Source organism: Hippocampus bargibanti, linkage group LG12 (assembly GCF_051943395.1).
Source record: "Hippocampus bargibanti isolate YZ-2025 linkage group LG12, ASM5194339v1, whole genome shotgun sequence".
Classification (NCBI taxonomy): Eukaryota; Metazoa; Chordata; class Actinopteri; order Syngnathiformes; family Syngnathidae; genus Hippocampus; species Hippocampus bargibanti.
In genome coordinates, this window is record NC_142745.1 from 6,348,284 (window position 1) to 6,370,383 (window position 22,100).

Genomic DNA, 22,100 nt, shown 5'->3' on the forward strand with positions numbered 1-22,100 from the left:
CATTCAATGTCACAACCCTTTCGCCCCCAGTTTTATTGAGTTAAAAAAATATCACAACTTGTTGAAACTGATGGGGTTACTGGGTTGGTGGTTGTTTTCCCAAAGTAAAACCAGATGTTTTCATGTTCACTTCCATGAAGAACACGCAGACTTCACACTTTGGTTAATGACTAAGCAGCAGCATTGTGCTGAGTTTTCAATCTACTGCCAATCTTTGTGTTGTTGACTGAATGAAAACAGCCAATGGACATGGTGTACATTCATAAAATAGGAGTATAATCAAATACAAGCCCCCCTACCCTCACGTGCGCCTCTCTCCTTCAGCCTCTAAGAGTTTAGCAAAGCCCCGTTGATGGCAAACCACATATCCAGCTCAAGATTCTAAACTGTGACAGCTGGGTTCACTGTGCCCCAGTTTTTGCCTCGGAGCGTTTATTAACTCTGCATTGGTAGCGGGCACATTGACCTAATATTAGCTCGTCTGCGTCACTGTTTTTTTTTTTCTGCGTCATGAAGAAACGGACCTATGCACAGCAGCTGATGTAATGTTCAAATTGCCTCACAATGAGTGTTAAGCAGATTTCCTCCTTCCCACATTTAAATTTGCAGGCGCTTATGGAAAGGTTCCACTACAAATGAAAGTAAAATGAAAAATAGCTCTCACACGTCTAAGTGATGGACGAACGCTTCTGAAGTGCCCTTGAGCTAAGACACTTGATCCCTTTAGTGCTCCGCCTGAGCTTCCAAGCGATCAATCGGTCAGAGCGTAGCTGCACGCGAACAGGCTCCCACTGTACGTAAAAGAACCTTCATGCTCACTGACCGAATCCAGCCTGAACAGACAAGAGACAAATTGTTAACAGCCATATGCGCCGTGCACTAAGAGCTTATCTCCCATCTTTCCTTTCGGCCATCACCTGGATGAAAGCTGTCTCCAAGGAAATGACAGTTTTGGCCGCGCCGCTTTCTGAACATGTCACTGCGTCATCTTTGCCCTCTTGTTTGATTGCAGTATTTGCCATTATCACGATGACAGCTTCTGCTAACTGTGCCATTCAGACCCTGATAGTGACCTCTTTCAGATTTTGCCGTCTCTATAGAGATTATCGGTGGCGCGGAGTCTGTTTGCAAAGCAAACAGTGGAATTTTGACACCGTAACCAGCAAGTAAAAGTTGCATTGACTTAAGCCTTAAAGGACAACCGACGTCTCCGGACAAGTTGTGTCCATAATTTGTAAAATGGCTTCAAATGACTTCTACTGAGCGTATTTTAGAGATTCCACCGCATATAGCTATATTTTACGTTTTAAGACTTGCGTTGAATATTCGGGAAGTCTTGTTTTTGAGTTGGTAACGAGTCCGTACGTGACGTCACTGAAGGAACGCCCCTGACCGGAAAAAAAAAGGACACATTGTAGCAGTCCTTCCATCACGTCAATGTATTTTGCTGTGCTTGTTTGGTCTGAAAATGGTGCGTTGCACCAAAAAGAGCCAGAAGAGGGCGACCAAGCTCCATATAAGGAATTTATCAGCCTGTGGAAACGGGCCTGCCTCTTTTCTGGGACGCGCCATTGCAGTCCAGATGCCTCAAAATGACACGTAGGACTTCTTTAATCAATTGCAAACATGTATGCTTTCCTCTTCAGAACTATTTGAATCATATTCATAACTGGATGTGTAACTAGAAAGCATATTCTCTGAATCTGAAGCCATTGTTTTGATTCTCCAGCAATGCAAGACGTCTTGGCGTGACGTCACGAACTGGGGGCGGGACTTTCTGAAAATTCGCCACTCACTTTTTTGCAGATTTTGTACACTTTAAGTCATTTTTATTGGTGTTTTGCATTTGAATAAACATATCATACTGTATGTTTTGGGTATTTTAGATGCTGTAAAACGTTTTTCTGATGTCAGTTAAGAAACAAAAAAGTTACGTTGGTTGTACTTTAAGGTGCATAAAAAGGTTTCTAATCTGGCTAGAATTGCCCCACCCCACTGACGGGATGACTAAACGCTTCCTTTAATTTTATTGGCAGTTATTACAACATGGTGGCGTTACACCAGATAAATTATGTCAGCCTGCATAATCAAGGAGCATCCATTCGGGATATAGTCAGTTATGTCAACCATTTCTGCTTTTATTTCCGTCTGTCTGGCCGCCTCACTCGATTGCTCACTCCAGTCCTGACCATCACCGCGGTCAGCTGCAGAGAGAAGCCGAAGAGGAAGCGGAATAAACAAAGGAAGAGCAAGCCAAACAAAGCTGCAACAGGGCCCCTGCTTAGCTCCAATGGTTTGGGTGCAGCGCGTTCCCACAAAGAGCTCTCTGTGAGCGTGCTCACGCTCTGTATTCTTGAAGTGTACGTACCGAGTCTCACACTCAAAGCAGGGTTGGGAGCTTTTGGGACAGGCACAAAGGAAAGAAAAAGCCCAGCCGCCTGTTATGCCTTCAGAGGCTGTACCATCCAAAAACTGCATTGGAACCATCGATCGTTCAATGGAAACGTTCCTTTATGATGACTTTAGTTAAACATAATGAGATATATTCACGTTCCAACGCGTGTAGCTTAAGTATCTCAGTATGCTACATTCAGAGCGCTTTGTTTTCATGCCCATTCATCCCCCCCATTCACTTTGTTTGAAAATTGCCCTGATTTTGTTTTGATGAAACAAGGGCGGACAACGTTGAATGATAAATGTTGCCTTTTGAACAGATGATTCACAGTAAATATCCCTGGGCAGAGTCGACTAATGCATCCTTGTCAAAATTGAATCTTTGAATTAATCGTTTGATTGTGACCATGAGGGATTGTCATAAAATATCAATGAAGACGTTTCTTTGATGTTTATTGTGAATGTTGGGTTTTACTTAAATTTTTACTTTGTAAACGTTAGCTTATTAGCATTATTGTCATTCTTAACTATCAAAATATCCCAAAAGGTTTTCCAATCTGAGTTTATGCCCATTCCAATACTGATCATCAATGATTGAGAGCAATAGATATTGATCACATTATTAGAGAGCCAATGTTCTATTTTAAATTGGCTAATGTAATGATCATCAAGGTAAGGCGACTGCACTCTAATTGTTTGTTGATGTCTTGTTTATTTTTGAAACTTCTAAATTTCAATCATGCTAGTAAGCTAACAAAAGCTCTCTGAAAAGTCTCTATTCATCAGAGAAAGCGATTCAAAATCTGTCAAATGAGAAATAGGTTGTGGTAAAGGAAGCTTTGTTGCTTCTTAAATAATAATCAAAATGCGAAGCTATGCTATACTTAGTTGAGGTATTTTCAACCCAGATAATTGGAACCATATAATCAGTCAAATCACCCACAAGAAACCCAACAGGCATAAAATGTCTGGTTAAAGAATCTGTGGAGAGGAGGGGCATAAGTACTTTTTGGGGCCAGGGGTGGGCTAACAAAATCTCAAAGCAAGCTTCCCTGCTGTTCCGTCTCGTCTTCCCGGGCTGTCGTGGGGGTACGTCATGTTTAATGGCTCCACTGACTTGTAAGGTCGACTCAAGGTTGTTGTTGTTGTCAGTGTTGTGACGTTTGTTCCTCCGGGAGGAACCATCTTGTATTTTTTTATTTTTTTTTGGCTCCAGGTAACAAGTCTTGTCAAAGTGATATGATTGAATGGACAGTGTGAGGCTTTCCCATTGAGAGATCCCACGCCACGTGATTGTTCCTCTGAAAACAACATGGAGGGGGGAAAAAGCATTCTGTTTGAATGTACAGAAGCTGCCAGACTGACCACGATGTGGCTTAAGCTTGTCAGATGTCTATTTTTATGTGACTGGTCTTTTTTGGGTGTTTTTATATCTTGAACCCGCGGCCGCCCAAGCCAAAATGTTTTTTCATTGACGTGACGTGAGTCTTACAAACCTGCCTTTTGCATCTATTCTACTCCAGAGCAAATTCCAACCACAACTGCAGTGGTCTGTCTGTAATAGGTAAGCACAGAGCAAATAATGTGTTGACTCACTTTTTTTTTTCTTTAAACATAGAACATCGGACATAACGGTGGCTGATAGTGTGATTGTGTCACAGCGTTTCGCCGGCCTGCGTACGTTCCGTCAATAAATAACCCCGTGGAACACGACAGCATTTAATTAAAGGAATGAATTGCTGGATGTCATGTTGGCGTGTTATCACTTTCTTCGAGATGAATGAAGTCGTAGCTTTTGGTTGCGGGACATTGTGGATGTTTTATGGCGACGCTGTAATTCAGTCGACTTGCAGCTACTGTCAAGCCCCCCTGACAGTTTAGTAGATCTCACCATCTCTCCATTCAACATTGCCAAACACTTGACGCGATGAGTTTTTGGAGATACTTGTAACAAACGTTCAAGGAGTTTGCTGCACTTTCCTATAGTGTTTTTGAGCGTTCTGTAAAAGGTGGTAGAGCGAGTCAAAAACTGTCAAACCTTTGATTGTACTCCTCCCGGTTTTTTTTCCATTTCATGTGCTTTTCTTTTTTTTCTTTTTTTTATCTTACACGTCAGAGTTACCATAGCTACAAAGAGTAAGACTTAACGCTGGTTTCCTGTGGTTAAGTGTGGCCTCTTTGTTCATTCTTCTTTTGCTCGCTTCAGTTTCTTCCCTACATTTTGCTCTTCATTCATCTTCATGAGTCATGATCTGCATTTTGTAATATGCCTAATTTCAACCGTTTTTTGTGTGTGTTCCAGTGCACGATTGAAGCAACAAAATGCCACGTGCACTGCGGTCATGCATTGATGTCACGTGTAAACATGCCGAAGTGCAGATCTGTAAGGCAGTATCAGTGTGATCCTTTAAAAACATCAATAAATCACGAGTTTATGGTAAAACATGCCTTGATCCCTCTTTCCCAAGACTCCCAACTTGAGCATTTCTGAAATTAAATTTCTGCATGAAGCTAGTCTAGGTACAGTAGGTGATAAGTCATGTCTTTAGGCCTTTGAATGACATTTAAAAGGGGTCATATGACGTCAAATTTAAAACTCGCAGTGCCTTTAACAGAAAGATGAGCAAAATTCATTGAATGATATTTACGGTGGCCTTAAGCTGCTTTTAATGTCCGCGGACTTCAAGGCCAGAGTAGCCGATTTTTTTTTTTTTTTTTTTTTTTTTTTTTTTTTCTTCGCCCCGTCAGAAGGCCAGTCATCACAAGCGGCCTTGATCGCCTCTGCCCCTCTTTTGATCGATGGCCTTTCAGTTTTCGTAATTATACTAGATGGGGACCCGGCAGGCTTGTGGCGTTGTGGACTGCCTTGCCGCTAAGTAGAAGCTGGATAGTCATTCCAGTCTCTTAATTTGGGTCTTAAATACAGAGGGTCTGTTTACTTTGGCAAATGGGCTGTGTGGATGAATTGTTTCTGTGAAGTCCACCGAGATAAATATGATTCATTTGCTTCATTTCTGCTTTTTTTTTTATCACGTCCACTTTCATATTTTTTTCCACGCGTGACTTGCGAGTCGCCTGACCCAAGCCATTGCTTTGCCATTCCTATTTTTTGCAAAACAAACTTTGAGACACAGATGTTCTAGTGGCCGCAAATTCAATTGCCTTTGCTACAAGTAACCATTTTGTAGATTGTGGTTATTTCTTCCAAAAGTAGGCTTGCAGTTTTTCATTGCCACACCCACTTGAAGTATACTCCCAAATTAAACTTCCGGACTAATCACAGATCTCCTATTCTATTCGTCAGTGAAAAATTGCCGCTATTATGAGGCTTAATGAGCCTTACTTAGTTGTGAAATTCTTCTTCGTTTGCATCTGTGTGCCAGTAGTAGACCACCCCCTAGTGGGTGAGCGCTCACCAAAACCGATCATGAGGTGGGTTGGCAAATAAATTAGATTTTGGCGTTGCAATGAAATAAGAATGACATTTATAAGTGAACGCTGTATCAATTCTTCATTACTGTTGAGTGGTTGAAGCACTGACCGTCCGTCTCTAATTAAAATATTAATGACCTTTTTTTTCTTATTAAGTAAACATTTCCACTCCCATTCCTCCCCAGGCCATTGCTTATTTTCTGATGGCACCATCCATTATTGATGATGCATTTACCTTGATCCTTTATGCCTGAACATGTCAGTGTGCACGCCTGAGTACAGTGGTGGAGTGGCGGTGGTGGTGGTGGGTTGGAATGTGGCGGCAAATGGCGGTACATACATAATTAATCAGCGATACACTTGCAGGTTTCTATAGTTTATGATGCAGCAAGGAATCACCATGAACTATATTTGCCTTTAAAGCCGCGACACAGGTCAACGTACAAGAGATACTTCACGGGTTGGCTCATGCTTAGGTGAACTTCTCATGCAGTCCGACATTGTCTGCCGTAGCATTCAACAGCTTTATTCTTTTCAGGATCAAATCCAGTATCACAGTGTGTTACTTATGGCTCTTGGGAATTTGTCATTTAGTTTGCCAAAACTGACCTATGAAAATGTGCTAACTGTATATTCAAGTCTTGTTTTATTGTCGAAGAAAAAGCATTTGCCTTTAGGATATTTAATCCCCTCCATATAGTACACATACAAAGCACTACAAATTAATGAATAACTACCTTTCAAATTTCAAGTCAAGAATAATGATGACTGTTATTGTGGTTTACATGGGACAATTTAAAATTTTGATGGGGACTTTAGAAAGCATCATGGCACTTGACAAGCTTGATTTTATTTTCGCGGGCCCAATAAATGACGAGGAGGGACATATTTGGCCCCCGGGCCTTGACTTTGACACCTGAGGCTTAACACATTCCAAACGACCAAGTTACACAGCCTTTTTCAACGTCCCTTCGGTCAAGATGAATTTGCTCTATCTGGGGCAAAGAGCTGACACTCGTGTTTACCACCTTTAGAGATAAATTCTTGTCCATTGTGGTTGTTTTTTGTTTTTTTTAAGAGTTTGACCAATGTTTTCAAACTTTTCTGATTCGCCGGTGTCCTTGGCTTGTACTTGAGTCATTGATTTGGCTGCCTCATTCAAGAACTTCACTCACATGTCCCATACGAGTCTCCGAAGGCCTTAACTTTTTCTCTGTCCTTCTCCTGCGCCCTCCACTGTCTCCCAAGATTAATAGCTTGCAGCTTCACCTCACACAACATCCCGTCACCAGCTTCTACCAGGACTAAAAAACAACGCATGACGATTTTCTTGACTCACTTGCCTTAACTTTAATACTTTCCCGGTGAGACAACAAAGCATCACTTTCCACGCCATTTCAACTCATGCTTCCTAAATTACATTTTTAACGGTAACAGTGGAGGCGAAAAATTAAAGAAACATCAATCTTAGTTGTGTTCTCCTTGTTTTTTTCATATTGCAAAGCCCACAAGCACAGTTAATGATGTCATTCTCGGTGATCTGAGCTTCGGGATTTGGGAAAACCTCGGAATTAGCCGGTGCCACCTTTTGAGGCCCATTTTTCACCCTCAAAAATGGACACAGTAATTTTGTGTTCAAAAAGTCAAGTTCGGAACTTGGTTCGGTTGTGGCTTTTTGGATTGGAATGGATTGGATTGGATTTGCCTTTATTAGTCTTGCAGTGGATAAATTCACATTTCACAGCAGCTTTTTGAAACTTTATTTAGCTAGCCATACAGCTATCTAACTATCTAGCTATCTGGCTATGTAGCTATCTAGCAATCATTTATCTCTCGAACTATCTAGCTATCTATTTATTTAAAAGAACCCTGTTTCTTTTCGACAGTGTTGTTATACATTCTGTTTGGCAAAGGGGCAAATCTTAGCCATCTTATTGAAACACAAATTTATGAACAACATTAATTTCTGTGTTGTACAGGCTACTTTGTTACCTAATACAGTATTCCCATTGCAATTATTTTTTCTCTAAAGTCTATTTCGTTCCATTTGGGCTGGTTTGTGTGTTGTTTTTGTGTGTGGAGGAGAGACAAAAAGATCTTCTGGATTTTGAGCATTATCGTCTTTATTTTTAAAGTGTTCTGATTCTGAACACTAGTGCACATAGAGACGAGGACAATTTACCATTATTGTTCATCTTCGGTGCCGCTGTGCCCACTATTGAGCGCTCTTATTATTCATTTTATTTTTTGTAATTATTTCTGGTGAAATCTGGAGCCGCAGAAATGCCATCACTGTAAGGCATCAAACGTTCATTTATTCTTTCTGTCTTCATCAATTTTGCTTTTGTGTCATGTAGCGTAGATAGAATCTTCCCTCCTTGTCAGTGAGCTGTCCAGACTCGCTCTTTACCCCCCTCCGGCATCAGAGCCATCTGTTGACTGAATTTCTTTGTACCAGTCTATCAAAACCGTAGTTATCTTGTGTATATTCTCAAGAAGTCTTCGATTTCCAGCTGGGTTCTATTTTCTCGTTGAAAGGATTTCTGAAGGAAGTGATGCTCATGTCTTTTCAATGACCTCGGAGGTAGCTCATAGGCAACCGATGCGCTATTGATATTTTATACACAGTATATGGATGGTAACAGCGGTATGGAAAATGAACCACATTGACATACAAAGCTGAAAGTGATGTACTGTAGTTCCATGAAAAGCAGTACTCAAGTTCTGCCTAGTGACAACGCAATTCTTCTCTCGCATTATACCGAGCACACTTTTTTTTCACGACAGACGTGACAAATTGCCTAACATTCAACTGTTGAAAAGGAACAGAAAATGTTGGTCAGAGACTCATCGTTCAGACTGTTGGTTTTATCTTATCGGCCTTGTTAGTTCTTCATTTCAGGACATGTCGACACTTGCAAATTTCACAACAAAAAAGCTGATGCGTGCTTGCTGAGACGCGGCTCTCATGAGGGAACAGAAAAGGAGGGTGACAAAACTTCAGGATTTTGCCTATTGTAATGTATGACATCAAATGTGATGTCTACATACCGAACATGATCGCACTTCTGTATGGGGACTGGCGTACAGTATGTGCACTCTAAGACAGAGGTGCCAGACAAATTTTTGCCGTGGGCCACATTGTAGTTACGGTTTCCTCTCGGGGGCCTTTATGAATTTGGGGAATTGGAATGTTTCATCCCCTCCATATATTGCATAATGAGCGCACAATAAATTAATGAATTTTTCAGATATGAAGCAAAAAATCATGACTGTTATTGTGGTTCATTGGACATTGGACAATTTGAAATTTTGGTTGGGACTTTAGCTTGCATCAGGGCAAATGACATGCTTAATTTGCTTTCGCGGGCCAAATAAAATTATGTGGTGGGCCAGATTTGGCCCCAGGGCCTTAACTTTGACGCCTGTGCTCTCAGACAAGATGCTACAGTTGGGAATAATGTGAAGAAAAGGATCCTTTTTTTTACCAACGGTTGAACCAATCAGTCAGGTTCAATAAACAGTAAAAACGCTTGACATCGATTGTTTTTCTCAACTCACCTTCCAATCGGTCATACAGTAAAGTCTCGTTATATCGATATTCAAGGGAGTCCGAAAAAATATCGATATAACCGGGACTATCGATATATCCGACCCTTTTTGCATGTAATTTTCTCCGTGCGTGCATAGAAATAGTATCGATATAACCGGGAATATCGATATATCCGATATCGATATAACGAGACTTTACTGTATTTACAGAAGACTTTCAATTTGCTGCCAGAATATAATGCTCCGTGGAGCAGCAAAATGTTCAGCAAATGACATGACAATTTTTGTAGCATTTAACCAGTTTCCTTATATCAATTTGTCATAGTCGTTTCTGCAATTTCTACATACTGTATCGTCATCGTCAAACTTGACAATCCACCCCCGCTCTGGTTAGAGCAACTACTTAATCATTTATCTCGAACGCACAAAAAAGACCCCCTTTACATTTCAGTCGCATCATTTTCAGTCTTTTCTCGTCACTATTGAACCATCTTGAAAAGTATGAGGAACCAATGTGAGCCATTGCATCGTCGGGAATGATAAAGGCCACGACATGAACAGCGGCCCTGTGTTCTGAATCAACAGTGCTGCCTTTGTGTCCGGGTCCCCCTCTTTCACCCCAGATGGGTCAACGCCCCCTCACAACTTGCGTGTTCATTTTATCGCAGCCCCTAATGCAGCGTAAAGTTGGGGTGGAGCACTGGGGGGGGGGTATCTGGTCGTAGGGTTCTGATGCAATTAGTGGGCAATGCTTCAAGCGGAAAATGATGGAATGATGACCTCGTTTCTCCAGCAGACAAGAAGTCGACTTGCGGGACAGCGTGAGACGTCGTTGTCAAGGGCGCAATCATTGAGACATTGACATTTTTTTTGTGGTGATTTATTGTTAACGTCGGTTTTTCTGGTGGCACATCAAATTATTAGGCGTGTTGCATACAGCGCCATGGAAAATATAAGAAGAATAATTTCTAAAATAACTTGTCACTTTGACACCTGGTGTTATATACTTTTTTGTAGATAGCTGGCCCAAATATGCAGCTACGATGCAAACTAGAAGGATGAAGCTAATTCAGCGAAGGACACACTATTGGTCCTGCTGTCACACTTTTGCCATCACATCTTTTTGGCACACAAACCCAAACATCTGCTTGAGTAGAATCGCGACTTCATCGCGACTTCATATCATTCAAGACCGCTCACTCTGTATCCAGGCCAAGCCATCTTACTGAATGTCCATTTCTTTCAGTTATGGGTCCCTTAAGAAATGAGCCCAGTCCTTCAGGAAACCTCCATATTGCATTATTAAAGCACACACACCAATGCAATCGATGGAAGACTTCTGAAGTCACAGCAAAGTCGGGTAGAGTCTTCTGACCAAATTTCCTGAATCAACTGTGGAGAAATGCAACCATTGTTTTAAAAATGTAATTGTACGTCTTTCTTTTTGCACAATAATTTGACAGAGCTAGCCTTGTGTGGTTTTCTTGAGACAGGAAAAGGCTGAATCATCAGCGTGTCTCAAGGTTGCAGCAAAGTTAACCTCTCCATTGTCCTTTGGTTGCTTCGAAACCTATTGAGGAAATTGCGGACAATGATGTTTACTGGTGAATTATTCAGTCAGTCTTACCAGTCTTAGCTTATAACACTAGTCAATAGATTTAATATGACTAGTGAATCGTATATATTTTTTACGCGTATTCCATATCTGGCTTTTATTTTAGCTATCTATCTATCTTGCTAGCTAGTGATCTTGCTAGCTAGCTATCTTGTTATGTATCTGATAGCTATCTATAGCTATCCATCTGATAGCTATGCATCTGATAGCGATCCATCCATCCCCCTCTAGCACATTAACTGATATTGAGTAATATTTATGAATGAAGGGTTAAGTTCAGAAAACTGGTGCATTTTTTTTCAAAAGTAAAATCTGTTTTGCGCAAGATTTTATTGTTCAAACTCTTAAAATAAAAACAGACTATGTAGATTTGGTGGCCATAATAACATTGGGTTCTCATTGGGATCTCAGCTATACAAAAAGATATTTACAGCAAAGTCGCTCAATGTTGATTGTCATGCCATCGTGGAATTGGTTTAGAAATGACATCCACACATTTCGAAGAAAATCCATGTGACGTCGGTAAAAATGTGCATGTTGTGGTCCTTAAATAGGAGTCCATGCTCCTATTCCATTTATAAGTTTGAGCTGCCAGCTGTATGCGTTAAACGTCCTGACCCATTGCTACCCAGAGACTTCCCTGCGGATATGCATGCTCCTTGCTGCCTTGTAGGTTACATTGAGGGACTTTCCCCCGGGCCAGTTCACCCCCACCACCTTTGTTTGTGTGTGTGTATACATGCGTGCTAGAAATATGTTTGTAGTGTTGGATTTCTTGTGGCAGATTAACGCTTTTTTCGGACAATAAAGGAGGGTTGCTAATTTGTGGCCGGTGTATTTCCACCGGGAATTAAAATGGTGGCATTTTTAATTTAATTTTGGGTGACAGCTGGGTGGAACTGTAGCAACTATCCAGTGGGCAGGATGGAAATGAGAGCATGGCAGTAGAATAAGGGTAGACGTTGCAGATGTGGGACGGACGGCCTCTCTGGTCGACTGTTTACATTTCCCGTCTAACCGGAGCGTATTTTTAAGCTTTGCCTGTTTTTGTTCTCTTTGCAGGTGCTGGGGAGTCTGGAAAGAGCACCATTGTGAAGCAGATGAAGTGAGTGCTCTGAGAACTTTTCTTTCCCTGCTCCCTTTTCAAAATCTCACAAGTATTAACACAATTTAAATGTATTCCTTGATTCTTGTGAATTTCTTTATATACATAGTTGGATAACACGACCGCAAGTCACGACCGCACAAGGATTCTTTGTGTAAAAAAAAAATACCATAAAATAAATGGATGGATTAAATTATTTTTTTGAATGGGAGGAGTCTGGTGTAAATTTCCATGCTATCAATGCACTGAAAGCCCAAGGACATCATGGGAACTCAACTCAGAACAGTAGAAATCAAGATCCGAACACAATTTTACATCGTTTTACCAACAGTCAAATCGCTCTGCCGCCCTGACTTCAAATTGGCAAATCTTTTGACGACAGAGCAGAATTGCTTGTTCACAAATGGAACCTCTTCCTGGTTTCTATTGTTTGTCTTCTTTTGGTCACCTCTCCTGGTATCATGGCCTGTCTCCCGGTATCTCCTGCTTGACCAACTGTGAGCTTGACCTCAAACTCTGAGCGGCACTGGAAATGTGCACAAATCCAGCCAGCCCACGTGGAGTGGATTTATGACACAGTACATAAAAATGTTGGTCTTTTAAAATTAAATTTAGGCTGGAATGGAGGCAATTGAACCATGAATATATTAATACACAAAACAGGCGGTTAATTTATCTACTGCGGAGCTGTTGAACAAATGCGTAAATGTGTCCATTGTCTGGAGATTGGACTCCTCCCCCTCCCTTGAGGCTCATGCCAAGGAATGTTTCTGCTATGTTTCTGCAGCGTGTAATTGACTCAGTGGGTGCGCTTTGTTTATCACGGGAGATAATAATAATAAGAAGAAGAAGAATACCAATAACAATACATTTCATTTATAAGCGCCTTTCAAAACTCTCAAGGTCACTTTACAATTACAGGATAAGTTTTTCTGTGGGTGAGCTGATAGATAGCTAATAGCTAGCTAGCTAGATAGCTAATATATAGCATGCTCGATAGCTAATAGATATCTAATAGATAGCAAATAGCTAGCTAGCTACGTAGATGGCTAGATAGGTAGATAGCTAGATAAATATGAAGTGAAGAGAGGAAAAAAATAAGAATAAAGTAATTGATGTGCTAAAAATGATTTCCCCTCAATCCTGTCCAATCAAAATCAAGAACAGTGTGACTATGCAGCATATGTTATGCTACAATAACAATACACGGTGAGTATCCTGTGATGTGTGATGCTGTTTCAGTCATTTGGAGTACACCATGCACACACTGTAGGTTGTAAGAAGACACAAGCTTAACGCACAAAAAAACAGGAGTTGTGTGTTGAGACTTTTGACATACAAGAACACATACATGAACGCTGTTTACTGCAGAGTCTATCTTCTGTCGACAGCGAGGGAGAATACATTTCAATACTCCCAAATGCAACCCGTACGACAGTTAATCCTCAGTACGTTTGGCGTTTTTAAATTACGTTCTTGACATGACGGTAGCTTCTCAGCATGTGTCGCAATCAAACCAATCAAAGCTCCACTTTTCAAAGTATTGTTTGTTTGAAGGGTAAACAGAGGGGAGTGGGGGGGCTTATTTCATCTTCCAAGCTATCTTGCCGCTTCTCAGCGGGCTCACTCGCATTTTAATGAGGTTTCATTTAGTACACCGCTCGCTATTGAGCATTCTGGGTGTGACGTCTGTCTCTGGACCCTCATAAACCTGTTGGAGATGCTGATTGATGTCTCAGCATCTCCTCATCTGTGTTAGCAACGCAGCTCGTGTTTCTATCAGGCCATCATGTCAGGATGTCATTTCCAGAATGTTTGATCTTGATTTGTCATCATTTTTTTAAGAGAGTGGTGCGTTGAGATATGACTTTGTTTTGTAGGGTGACATGCTTGTGATCTGTTGAAGTTTAACTAATAGGCGATGACTTCTTAGTTAGGATATAAAGCATTAGCATGGGGTACCCCCCAAAAAGTCACTAGGATCTCAAAGCGGCACTTATTGGATTAGCCTTGATTAGTCTCACAGTAGATACATTTACATTTCACAGCCGCAAAGCGATGAAAGTAAGGCAAAGGAAAGGAAGAAGTAGAAAAACAAAATATAGGAGCTGCTGTAAAGGCAGCCACTTTTGCGGTGCCATCTTGAAGTAAAAAAAATAAATAACGTGACACAACACAAGACAATCATTCAATCTTAAGTACTCTCTGCACCCACTTTGTTGTATGAAGCAGACGAAACCAGAGTGGATCAAATCATCCTTTTCACCAGTGGATCTTTGCTGTCATGGTGGAATGTGCACGTCTGCTACAAGCTAAATGTTGAAAGCAAACACAAAGCTGTAGCATCCAATGACAAGAAGAGATTGTCTCACATCTCCTGTCCCACGTAAATCCACTTCAATTACAAGCCGCGACAGTTCCCTATACGTATCGGCACCCTGCGTTGACACTCCTTTTTTTCTCATTGCAGACATGATTATGATGATCATTATTATTGTTATTACAATTGTTGTTGTTCTGATTATTATTATGCTTCTTCTTCTTATTATTATGATTATTATTATGACAACATTGAGAGATATCTTATATTTTCCTTCCATGGTGTTTTTGATCATTGCACTTTGCAGTTCAAATTTTGGCACGCGCATTTGAAAACTCGCAATGAGCTTGATGAGCTTGAACACAATCAATCCTCCAGGTAGCAATAGTTTTGCTTGCGACATCACTGGCAATGGGAACAGTAATTCCCTAAGATTCAGACCGACTTTTCCATGAACTTATTTCACCCCACATCGATCAAGCAAATGTAGTCAGATGCCCGTCCCTTCGAAAAACGGCCTGTGATCGTGAGAATCCGCACATCTCTTGCTCATGTTCTGATTTCTAATGATGGCCAAGCAAGCGCCGACACGAACTCGATGTCCTTAAAGCTTTGCCTTTGCATTTTTCATGAACGTCAGCCTAAAAGTGCAGCTTGAATCATTGACGCGATTTTTGACCCGCATGCATTCAAATGAAAGTACCAATTTATTGTCATTCATATTCAGTAGAGAAGTCCCATTCTATTTTTTCAGACCTACTCTTTTTGTGTACTCACCAATACAGATGATCTATTCTTCAATTATTTTTGAGATGCCGATAATTTCTAAGGATCAACTACTGTATTTTCCGGTGTATAAGGCGCACCCAAGAGCCTTGATTGATGACCCTGCGCCTTATATGTGAAGTAATATTGAGCCACAACAGGTTTTCTATATTTATATATTATTTTTTTTTAAACAATTTTTCATTCATTAAAGGTGCGCCTTATACAGTGATACCTCGGTTCACGAACCCCTTGGCTTACGAACTTTTTGGTTTACGAACGTTACATTTATGAAAATTTAACCTTGGCAGACAAATGATTTTTCGGTATACACACGGAACGCCGCCCCACAATGGCTGGCAGAGTAATTTTCGTTGGAAGAACACCAAACCATATGACCGAACAGCGCCACTGCCGGCCTACTTTTCCACACCCCCTTTCTCTGAGTGCATACGTCATTCGTCTTCAAGGATTTATCACGGATACTTTATTATATAGTACAGTGTATTACTTTCATTACAATACAATAGCACATTTATTATACGTAAAAATAAGGTATATTTTGTGTCGTTTTAAGGCTTATTTAGTAAAAAATCATGTTTTATGGGGACTTGGGAACGGATTATTCTCATTTTAATGGTTTCCTATGGAAAATTAATTTTTGGGATACACACTTTTCGCATTACACACTCTGTCTGGGAACCAATTAAGTTTGTAAGCCAATGTATCATTGTATATGGAAACAAATTGAAAATACACCATTCATTGGGGGTGCGCCTTATATTCCGGTGTGCTTTATACATGGAAAAATATGGTACTCAATGTCAGTTTTTTATCTTCTTGCTGAATACCTTGTATCTGCGCCATTCCAACTTAAAATATTCACTTGACATCCCAAGTGTTTCGCTCTGGATTGTATGAACACATAATAATTGTGATAAACTCTTCATGACATTGAAAAATGTCAAAACATGATCAACCATGTTATTTATCACTTTACCCATGTTGCTTTTAACGCGATGCTGACACCGATTTGTTAATCATCGGAAATTGGATCGACGATGTTGGCATCAAGCGTCGGACATTTTAATCTTCTCCCCTTTCACACGCACGCACTCACATTTTTATTTCCTTTGGAGGAGCGTTCGAAAAATGTCAGCGTCATTTCAAGCTCAATTTACTCGACAATCATTTTTACGTTCAATGACATGCTTCCTTATTTTTCGTCTCTCAGGATTATCCACGAGGATGGCTACTCAGAAGAAGAGTGCAAGCAGTACAGAGCAGTTGTGTACAGCAACACCATCCAATCTATCATGGCTATCATCAAAGCCATGGCCAACCTGAAGATTGACTACGAGGACGCCGCAAGGGCGGTAAGGCCAATTCAATATTCATCGCCTTGTGTTATGGTTTTAAAATTGCACTTGGCTTGCTAGAATATGACGAGTGACCTGTCAGTACCCGGAGAATGAATGAGAATGAGGCGTTAAATACATCTTCATCGAAGGAAAACATCTTCAAGTGCAGTGTACTTAATTTGCTCCGTGGACCGATATAATCTCTTACGATCGCCATCAAAGCTGCTCTCTCGACTTCGTCTTCAACGCCCACATTATGTTCAGAGGATTTTGTGTGTGTGTGTGGGGGTGTAATTTACACACCATGGATTCTCTATCTCGAGGGGAAATTGGATTGGATTAGCCTTTATTAGTCTCACAGTGGAGAAATTTACATATCACAGCGGCAAAGTGATGAAAGTAAGAGGAAAGGAAAGGAAGAAGTAGAAAAACAAAATACAGGAGTTGCTGTAAAGGCAGCCACTCTCGCTGCGCCATCTTGAAGTCAAAACAACAACAAAAACGAAATAACAAATAATGTGACACAACACTAAAGACACGGACAGTCATTCAATCTTGAGCAATTCCTGCACCCTCTTTGTTGTATGAAGCAGTTCTAGATGAAAGAGGAGAGGATCAAAGCTTCCTTTTCACCTGTGGATCAAGGACGTCATGGTGAAATGTGCACATCTGCTATAAGCTAAATGTTGACAGCAAACACAAAGCTGGAGCATGCATTGACAAAAAGAGACTACTTCACATCTCCTGTCCCACGTAAATCCGCTTCAATTCCAAGCTGCGACAGTTGCACATACGCATCAGCGCTTGATGTCAGAAACGACCAGGAAATCAGTTGGGAGTTTGAGCTGTATATTCTTTTGACCGAATCTCGCCGGGTGCAGCAAATTCTGTCCTGGGGCGTGTTTCTGTCACGCTTCAAGACACTGGAAAAAAACAACAACTTTTCAACAGGAGGATTTTCACTATCAACTGTCGTTCCGCTTGTGATGATCAATAAAATATATTTTATGTCCAGTCTCTGTTCAGCCCAGTGTGGTTTCTGAGAACTGCTACGTTTTTCAAGTTTCTTTGAAATTCATGAGTAAAAAAAGTACCGTATTTAAGGTGTACCTAAAAGCATTCCATTTCCTCAAAAGCCAACAACGCGCCATATAATCTGATGCGCCTTATATATGGATCAATATCGTATTTCCTTGGATGTAATATTTTTAAAATCCTTTAAAGCACTTTGTGACAGCTGCATTGGTTCTGAAAGCGCTTTATAAATAATCCTGTATTGTGTTGTATTCCCTTTAGCCTTTCTCTCTCTACCTTATAATGCGCTATGTATGAAAACTGTTTTAAAATAGGCCATTCATTGACGGTGCTCCTTATACTCCAAAGTGCCGAATAGTGCGAAAAATATTGTTAATCCGATTTGAGACAACAGTAGTTGCAGTGAGGTTCTCAAATCCCTACAAGTCCCCCCCCCCCCCTAAAATTGTATTCTTGAATGGAAAAGCATCATTAATCCTGATTGTATGTTCATTCATTCAGTCTCACTTTATCCCAGAGAATGTCATCCTGCAATTCCTCAGGAACAATGACGCAATTTGTCGGATGTGTTTTGTTATGTGTTGTCAGGACGACGCCCGGCAACTGTTTGCCCTGTCTGCGGCCGCAGAGGAACAGGGCATCTTGCCGGATGACCTGTCCAATGTCATCCAGCGACTTTGGGCCGACGGCGGCGTGCAGAGCTGTTTCACTCGAGCCCGCGAGTATCAGCTCAATGACTCCGCGTCCTAGTGAGTGACCATTCTTTCCATCCAATCAGCTGTAACTACACCGGTTAACTCGGGTTATAGGCAGAACACCCTGGACTGGTCACCAGCCAATCACAGGACGCATTTTGTACACGCTTGAGCTATCATATTGAGACTAAAGTAATTATCCTTGGAATGACTTTTGTGCTAAAATAAAAGTTGATTTTATTCGAGTCACAAAATAGATTCATTTTTATGTTGTTTTTTATTTTTTTTATATTGTGCTCCTTCTGGTGTGCACGCCTTGGCCACTGTAGAGGCAGTAAAATACAGTCATACAGAAATAAAAAAGGTTTACAACAAAGCCACTTTTCCGCAGGAGTATGTGTCATTTTTTGCGCAGGATAAAGAATATACGTATATCCTTGAGTAATATATCTGGCGGCATGTTGACGCATGTTTTGTTGCTTAAATTACTATGACGTCGCCATATAAAATAATAAAATGATTTTAAATGAATAATTTTACAGACAGATTTTATTTGTTTGTTAATTACGGGTAAATTTGTTGACACATAGTTAAATTCATGGTATATATTTTTAAAGTTTTATTTGTTACAAAATCCCCTTTCAAATTGCTGCTGTGGACTGCAAATTTCCCCATTGTGGGACGAATAAAGGTTTTCTGATTTTGAAATGTTATTCATTTATTTTTTTATTTAGTCACCATGATTTTAAATGAAACATTTTACAGATATTATTTGTTAGATTTTTTTTTAATTACCTGTCAATTTGAATTTTAGAGTTACATTCATAATACATATTTTAAAAGTTTTATTTATTACAAAATTGTATTCATTTATTTTTTTACTTATTTAATCACCATGTAAAATAATAACATGATTGTAAATGAATGATTTTACAGACACATATTTGTTTTATTTTTTTTAATTACCAATAAATTTGATTTTTAGAGTTACATTCATGATACATATTTTTCAATTTTTTTTACAACATTGTCCTCATTAATTTTGTATTTATTTCATCACCATGTAAAATAATTGTGATTTTTAAATTGTTTTACAGACACATATTTGTTTTTTATGACCTCTAAATTTGAATTTTAGAGTTACATTCATGATACATATTTTTAAAGTTTTATTTGTCACAAAATGTTATTTATTTATTTATTTATTCATTTAACAATGTATATATTTATTTGTTTGTTCATTAATTTTTTCGCCTGTCTATTAAAAAAAAAAAAAAAATATCGCCCGTCTCAGCTCTAAACAAAGGTTTTCTTATGATGACCACGCTACTTCCGGGTTGAGTGAACGCTGGCGCGTGTGGCTGCCGCTGCTCACCTGCAGAAAAAATATCTCGTGACTGTAAAGTGTCCTTGAGAGTTTTGAAAGGCGCTAATAAATGAAATGTATTATTATTATTATTATTATTATAAAACATTTTTCACCCACTGTTGTGTAATCGCTATAAGTGAATATGCACTCCTGCAATTTGGTCGGTCATAAATTTGATCCTCACTGCTGGGTTGTCAGTATTCGTTGTCGCCCAGCCAGTTTGAGCTCCTTTTCTCTATTTCTCAGCTGCGTGTGAGGGAACATGTGCTGCTTTTAACTTGAAGGAACTTTTCTGTCCAACTCAGTTGCTTTCCATGATGAAAATTGAATCTTTTGTTTCCCCCCTCTCTCCACAGCTATTTGAACGACTTGGAGAGGATAGCCAAGCCTGATTACATCCCCACACAGCAAGATGTGCTCCGAACCCGAGTCAAGACTACGGGCATTGTGGAAACACACTTCACCTTTAAAGACTTGCACTTCAAGTAAGCCGCTTTTCGTCTACGCAGTGCTACCAAGTCATTTAGTTGGCGTATGATGTTGCTGACAAGAAAGTACTGCTTTCAGTAAAGACCATGCGCTGCTAGCTAAAAGGAAAACATTTTCTGCTTGCGTGAAGTGTTGGAATTGGGCAGACTATTTATGAAACTCTTTTTTTTGCATGCCCTTACATGACTTACATACAAATAAAAATAAGAGGTGTGTCCAGTTTGCAGTTCCTGGACTGTTCGAATGGAAAGTTACATGAGTAATCCGCGACTGTTATGTGCACACACAAAATCCCCATTGGGTCATCTGCGCTCAAGATGTTTTTCATATAGACACACAACCTCCATTGGTGGGCCCACACAATTAAACAAAGGAAAACACAAAGTGGGTATTTTTTTCTTCTTCTATTGTGTGTCTAATTCAGAGGCTGTCAAAATTTTCAAGGGGTTTTCCGAGACCTCCCTATTCTTAATAGGATGTGTTGACAAGTCTATAGGGGTGGTCGTGTTGTGTGTCTCCTGCACTCATGCCACCCATCCCCCAATCCCTAGGAAAAAAAAAAAACACTGAAAGGTCGCGTTCGTGTCTTGTGTGTTTACAGGATGTTTGATGTCGGAGGGCAACGCTCCGAAAGGAAGAAGTGGATCCACTGTTTCGAGGGAGTTACCGCCATCATTTTCTGTGTTGCTATGAGTGCTTATGATTTGGTCTTGGCTGAGGATGAAGAGATGGTGAGTTCACGACATGAATGACATCTAGAATGAAACACTTGATTGAAGTCAATGTCATGTTATTTGATTGGATTGAATAGTCACATTCATTTGTCAAAATTTGCTATCTATTAGCTATCTGGCTGGCTAGCTAGCTCGCTATCTAGCTATCTATCTATTAGGTATCTAGTTGGCTGGCTATCTAGCTAGGTATCTGTTGGCTATCGATTGGCTAGCTAGCTAGATTTCTACCTATTTGAATTACTTCTGGGTTGAGTGAACGCTGGCGCGTATGGCTGCCACTGCTCACCCACAGAAAAAATCTATCCTTTGATTGTAAAGTGACCATGAGAGTTTTGAAAGGTGCTTATAAATCAAATCTATTATTATTATTATTATTATTATTATTATTATTATTATTTATTATTATAAGAGAAGAACATTCAGTGCCATTCTCATTAACTCATTCACTGCCAGATGATGCACAAAAATGTGTCCACTCCAGTGCCAGGGTTTTTGTCATTTCACTCAAATTGCAGGACCCAGAGAATATTAAGTTTTAGGACTACATAAAAATTAAATGCAGCGTAAGAAACATTCGACTCTCTTCTTTCATCAGAAAAAAAGAGTTAATTCCTAAGTTATCTGGGTCTGGAGTTATCTGAGCTTGAAATGGGGGTGTCTGCACAAAATACAATACAATCCAATGTATATTGATTTATATCGCTGAAACTATAACAAAGCGCTAACATGGACAAAAGGCAAATGCTTCCCCCTTGTGGGAGGGAAAACATTGCCAGAGGTCTGACCAGCACTTTACCAGCACCCCCTGCCCTTCACAAGAAAAATCTACATTAGCAAAATTGAAAGGGGATGGGGTTCGGTCAAAGTATTACATACACAAAAATGTTTCAGAAAAGAACTGTACACAGTGCAAAAGTATAAAAACATATGTGCAGCTGTGTATATGTAGGATTGTATCATCTAATACGCAGGTGTCAAAGTCAAGGCCCGCGGGCCAAATCCGGCCCGCCACATCATTTTTCTCGACCCGCGAAAGCAAATCAAACTTGTTAAATTCCATGATGATTACTAAAATCTGAGCCAAAATTTCATATTTTTGGATGTCAACCACAATAAAAGTCATTATTCTTGACTTCAGATTTGAAAACGAGTTATTCATTAATTTGCTGTGTGCTCTATATGTTATATTTGAAGAGATTTAAACATTCTAATGGGTTCCCCAAATTCATAACGG

At 40.0% G+C, this 22,100-nt stretch overlaps 1 protein-coding gene across 1 annotated transcript in view; it reads left to right on the forward strand.

Moving 5' to 3' along the window:
• LOC148890193 (guanine nucleotide-binding protein G(i) subunit alpha-2) overlaps positions 1–22,100 on the forward strand; it is a 44,536-nt gene that overhangs the window by 20,056 nt on the left and 2,380 nt on the right. Inside the window, exons 2-6 of the mRNA XM_089009442.1 lie at positions 12,056–12,098; positions 16,418–16,559; positions 18,168–18,328; positions 20,000–20,128; positions 20,734–20,863. Coding sequence (XP_088865568.1) covers positions 12,056–12,098; positions 16,418–16,559; positions 18,168–18,328; positions 20,000–20,128; positions 20,734–20,863 — 605 coding nt within the window. The remainder of the gene's footprint in view (positions 1–12,055; positions 12,099–16,417; positions 16,560–18,167; positions 18,329–19,999; positions 20,129–20,733; positions 20,864–22,100) is intronic.